Source organism: Haplochromis burtoni, unplaced genomic scaffold (assembly GCF_018398535.1).
Source record: "Haplochromis burtoni strain Fernald_Lab_line unplaced genomic scaffold, NCSU_Asbu1 Contig_8, whole genome shotgun sequence".
NCBI lineage: Eukaryota > Metazoa > Chordata > Actinopteri > Cichliformes > Cichlidae > Haplochromis > Haplochromis burtoni.
In genome coordinates this window covers 4,115,612-4,121,222 of record NW_024582369.1, presented here as the reverse complement: position 1 = coordinate 4,121,222, position 5,611 = coordinate 4,115,612, and the positions used below count along the sequence as shown (strand labels likewise).

Genomic DNA, 5,611 nt, shown 5'->3' with positions numbered 1-5,611 from the left:
GTGTCCATGGTTTCCATAGTGAGAAGGGGTTTACCTTCACTGATGGATAGAAGATGCAGCTCACTGTTGCTACACATGCACACAACACATGTCTGACATACTTACACACACACACACACACACACACACACACACACACACACACACACACACACACACACACACACACACACACACACACACCACACAGAGTCATTTGCACACGCAAGCTGGAACACACTTCAGGCAGTTGGGTTTCACACTTTCACATATGTGGTAGACTATATAAAGAGCAGAAACTAATGCACACAAACACAGTGTGATGTCAGATGGCAAAAGCCTCTCCTCGAGCTAACAATGTGGTGCGATGTCTGCCTAAAATGCACATGTGTGCGTGCGCGCGCACACACGCACCCTTGTGAATCTTACTCTGAGGCCTATTAGTCACAGACCACAAACACACACTCTAACAGTGGCTGCCCCACTACCCTGATTTTTTTAAGCTCACGGGGGATGGCTGACACACTCACACATACATGCGCACACATAATCACCCACCTGAGGCAAGCTCAGTTTACCACAGAGTCTGTTCAAAAACATACTAAACAGCCAGAACACAGAAGAAAGCAAAAACATAAAACAACAGTAAAAAGAGTTTATCTGGATCCATCTGGATTTCATGATCGTTAACAGGGAGAACATGTTTGCCTTTTGTTTTTTTACTTTGAATAATTTTGTAAACGTGCTGATTTCAATTTCAGCTCATTTTTCACACAGATTGGTCCGTTAATGTGGTCTGCAAGGAGTACAATGCAAAACAATTATGGGGAGGTGGTGACAAGTGACAAGTAAATGGATTTAGAGGAAAACAAGAGGAAGCGTGAGAGAAATGTGCCAATAGAATCACAGGAAAGCTGGTACAATCACATATTTAGGACAATAGCTAGAGAAAATCTTCCAAAGGCAACATTTACAAGGCCCACAAGCTCATTAGTTTATCCTTTGACATGAATTCATCTGCAGGCTGACAATGCAACATCTGCACACACACGTACAGGGTGGACATGAGACATTTTCTGATTGGGAATGTCTCCACAACAATCAGTTAAAGCAGTTAAAACATTACACACACACACACACATCCTGGGTAACCCTGCATACATGCTCTCTCTCTCTCTGTCGCACACAAACTCTTTGTCTGCCTTTCCCCTCAGTTGGCTTCAGCTAAAACAACTGCAGCTCCTGTTTTCACGACCACGTTGAAAAAAAAAATCATAGATAAAATCATTAATACCTAAGGGAGAGCTTAGCTGCTCATTTATACATGCAATTAGAACAGAATCAAGTGGAGGAGACTTAACAAAGGAACACCACACGGAAAAATCTTTCCACAAACCTACTCTCTGGTGTTTCATGGAAGATGTTGTTGCTTTTTTGATTTTGTTTTTTTGAGACGTGATTTACCCCACCTTCAGTGATACATCAGATCACAATCCCAAGAAAATAAAGGCACTGTCTGACACTCATAGCAGAGGAGTAATAACAACACTGCAGAGATAAAGGCATTGCAGACTAATACAACATCGGTGTCATAAAAGCACACAGTGTGCTCCATCCTGATAAGAATTATACTATTATACTGTATGGAGGACATCTTGTTTACAATGCAGATAGAAACTATGTCCTACAATGCCAGCATAACTTTACTAATGTGGCTGTATGGCTGGTAAAACATCAGAGAGATCAAAATGTTTGGAAAAGACTGAATAGCAACAAGATAAAATCCACACAAATGAATATAGCCTGTGGACATAAAAAAAGTTTTTTTCCCATTGACTTAAAGCAGCCGCCTATACTGCAACTCTCAGATTCTATATGGATTTTTCATAAAGCCTTTATGTGTCTGATGCAAATGACCATTTTCTACCTCCAAATGATGTGGCGATATAAGACGCTTATTTGGCCGGAGGCAGGTCAGAAGGCACTAGAACATCAATAATTCAAAAGTGTGTGTGTATGAGTGTGTAAATGTGTGCATCTGAGAATGTGAGATGGTACATGTGTGTTTATGGGCGACCAAACAACACCTGATAGACCAAGTTCTTATTTTCAAATTTCAACCTCCATTTATTTGAATCAAAAAAGAAAGAAAGAAGAGAGATCAGGGTTAAATCCACTAAACTGAAATACAAAAATAAGGGACTCAAATCGAAATCAGTATATGAACACAATTTACACATACATCCAGTGCTGTGGAGCAGGATGACAGCATTGTGAAAATGACAATACTTTTGATATGGCAACAGGGGAGCTTGGTCAAGCCAAAATGTTTTGTTTAGGCAACTGCGTAATCAGCTAGGACTGTCTGTGAATTTGTGGCTTGGATCTATGTCGTGGTCTGTCCAGGTTTTAAAGCTAACAGTAAAAAAATAGAAGGGAGACTTCTCGAGAGCCATCCCAAATCCTATCTTTCAACCCCTCCCTCCCTCTCCTTCTGCCGGTCTCACCGTCTGGTCTGCTGCAGCAGGCACCCTATATACAGAAGGGGCCAATTCCATTATCCCGAGAAATTAAACAGAAACCAAACCGAGCCGTGTGCGCAATGTGGGGAGGGGTTGTAAAGGTGATTTCGCTTATCGGGAACAATGAGTTTCTTAGAAATCGTGTGTCCCACTCAGCACGAATTCTAACCAGAATGGGCGTTGTCTGTTTATATGGCCGCGCTCTCTTTTCTCTCAACACTGTATTTTGATGGAAATTCCACAGGGCGCCTTTGGTCCAGAAAAAAAAGAAAAGAAATAAAACCCAGGCCCCATCCGTGACAAACAGACAGTCCAACACCAACAGGTCCTTGCACGTGTGCGTCCGTGTGCTTGTGTGAAAGTACGTTATTGTGTGCGCAAAAGTGTGCGTCCGTGCGCTTTGGCAAAGAGGAGGCAGGGAGGGCGGGTGGAGGAGACGATATCAAACGGAATCCCTGATCACTCCTTGCCCCCGTTAACCAGAGAGAGCTCTTTGAGAATTCCACTGGCGTCTACTCGCCTTCTCTCCCGGATCATGTCCTCCAGGCTGCGAAAGACCAGAGTGTGCACCTCGCTGCCGGACAGATGCACTTTGAGGAAGTACTGCTGCTCCGCTGAGTGCGCTTCTCCCCCGGCTTTGAACTCCCGTTTCCCAAAGCGGCACCAGGCAGCGAAACTTTCCGAGTTGGTCCAGCATATCTCCTCGCTGTTCAGGCCCACGTGTCCCGCTGCGTTCTGCATCACTAGGTCAGGGGGTAGCGGCCGATAGCGGTAACGATTATTGACTATTCTCCCGTGGCGGCCGTTGCTGATCTCAAGCAGGCTGTCTTTGCGGATTTCGCCCTTGTGCAGATGAATGATTTGGTCGTCCTGCTCGAAGATGACCCAGTGGGGGGCTTGCGCGGTGGCCACCAGCTCCAGCAGGTCCCCCGGTTTGCACATAGTCAGCAAAGTTTTGGCCGAGTACACATTCAAGTCCTCGTTCTCCCGCAGCTTGGAGAAGATGCATTCCTGGGAGCAGAAAGCCGAGTACTCCACCTCGCTGACCGATAAGGGTCCCTCCTCGGTCGGGCTGTGGTCCTTGGTGAATCCGCAGTCAGACGGAGTGCGGTCGTCCACCTCCTCCTCTTCGTCAGAGAAGAAGTAGGCGACGCCGACTCGAAGCTCGTCCTTCTCCAGCCCGGACGGATCCCCCGTGGGCAGTTCGCTGTAGTTGAGGTGGGTGATCCGATCCAGTTGATTTCCCATCAATGACCTGGCAAGGGAGAGGCATGGACTGCGGTGTCTGAGGGGACAGGGAGAGAGCACGGGAATGAGAGCGGGTGTCATAAGCTGTAAAATACGGAATCAAACAAACGTGTTAAACGTTCACACAACAAGACCGTTGTTCACAAACGCTTTGCTACATGTGGATGATTTTGCTCGGTACTGGAGAGAAGTGGAAGAAAGCCCTCAACAGTTCTCAGCACTATACAGAGAGACAGGAAAACTCGAAATAGTGCACTGATGATTTACTACCCCTTGCCCTCTTCGCACATATGAGTCAGCCACTAATTAGGGCACAATGTATAAAAGCTGAGGCGATTCACGTGCAAACAAAAAGAAGAAAAACAGAACAAGAACGGCAGCTGAAACGGATGAGAGAAACTGCTGTAAATAAAAGGCAACCTGGTGCCTTTACGCATAGCGCATGGCAAGAGAGAGTGAGGGAAGAGGATACCTGTGCGCTCCCAGGGCAAGCGGTTAAATATCCTTGTGGTCCATTAGTACAGAGGGCCGCGCAGTCCCCTGCTCTCCTTCTTTCTTTTTGTTCCTTTTCCCTTTCTTCTCACTCTTATCCCTTACTCTTCGCACCGCTCACTGTGCGGTCCGGCTGTCGTGAGCTCGTGCTTCACTTCTACCAGAGCCACCTCCGTTTAAGTACCAAGGAGAGCTCCGCCTCTCCCTCCGCGCTCCGCCTTTAGGTTGTTTTACTGGAGCACAGTCACGGCTCCATTACCGCCCTGCCAATGAAAAATGCCGAGGAGTATGCCAGTCAATCAGATGATCCAATTAGGAGCGCTTAGGGCGGCTGGCGGCGATAGGCGACTGTTACCGTGGCATGGTTTTTGTTGTCAGAGAGCTGAGGAATTCTCTACATGATCAGCGGAGTCCGCGTATAAGTTCAAGGCAGCAGTCACCTGCGATAACAACTCGCATGCCTCATGAGGAATATATGAGAAAAGTTCAGATTCCTGTGCTCTATAAACATTTCTGCTATCTCAAAAAATACTCCCCAAACTGCATCCTTATCATATCCATACAGTTACTGCAGGACGTGACAAATGTGTACATCTCTTCCGGAATACAGGAGTAAGTCCCATCCTCCAGTTCCCATGAGCATCTTGTAAATTATTTCCGCATGCCTCACCTGCTTCACTACACTGCATCACTTGTACTCTCATATCTGTCAGTGTGTGCCTGGTAGAGACCATTAAGGGAGGGGCTGGAGGCAGGTGTGTGTGTGTGTGTGTGTTTGCGCTTGTGTGTGTGCAAGGCAGGAAGAAAACAAAGGAGCCTACAGAGACATTAATACAAGGTCTACAATATTTCACTTTGCACTGATGTTGCGTCTAGGAACAAAATATGTCTAAAATGAAAATCATATCAAATTTCAACCCGGCTCACTTTCTGCATAATATATTGTATACTTGCATATTGTGCATGCAAAATAAATGTGCGTACACTTGTGCCATCTCCAGTCTGCGGTGATGTCTCCCTTTTCATCATCACCACCCAGAACAGATAGCCATCTTGCCATTTATATCAAACCCTCTCGATGGAGTTAATGTTTTCTCTGTATACCTCTGCTTTGGAAATCTGCTTTCTGGTAGCATCTGGAGAGATCCATAGAGTAGCTTTCTTTTTCTTCTCCCAGATGGCTGGAGATAGCAGCTCTCCAGTTGCTAATATTGAACGGTCCTTGGTCTTTGTTTCCGCTGGTGACAGGCAGAGCAAGTGGAGGCTTTTTCACTAAGTGAGATATGATTGTACATATTTACACACTCTCACCCACACAAATAAAGGGCAGGCACACACAGTCACACATGTATTTCCTCCTGTGTGTCTAG

The 5,611-nt window shown here is 46.0% G+C and overlaps 1 protein-coding gene across 1 annotated transcript; it reads right to left on the bottom strand.

Annotated features, from left to right (window-relative positions):
• Positions 1-620: 620 nt before the first annotated feature.
• lratd1 (LRAT domain containing 1) lies at positions 621-4,415 on the bottom strand. The gene is made up of 2 exons (XM_005914318.3): positions 4,222-4,415; positions 621-3,786 (listed from the first exon to the last, which is right to left on the bottom strand). The coding sequence occupies exon 2, from the start codon at positions 3,747-3,749 to the stop codon at positions 2,961-2,963; it is 789 nt and encodes a 262-aa protein (XP_005914380.1). The 5' UTR covers positions 3,750-3,786; positions 4,222-4,415; the 3' UTR covers positions 621-2,960.
• Between the last annotated feature and the right edge of the window lie 1,196 nt (positions 4,416-5,611).

What these genes read in the sequence shown, in the direction of transcription:
- lratd1 (XM_005914318.3), bottom strand. Translation starts at nt 3,749, where the DNA reads ATGGGAAATCAACTGGATCGGATCACCCACCTCAACTACAGCGAACTG.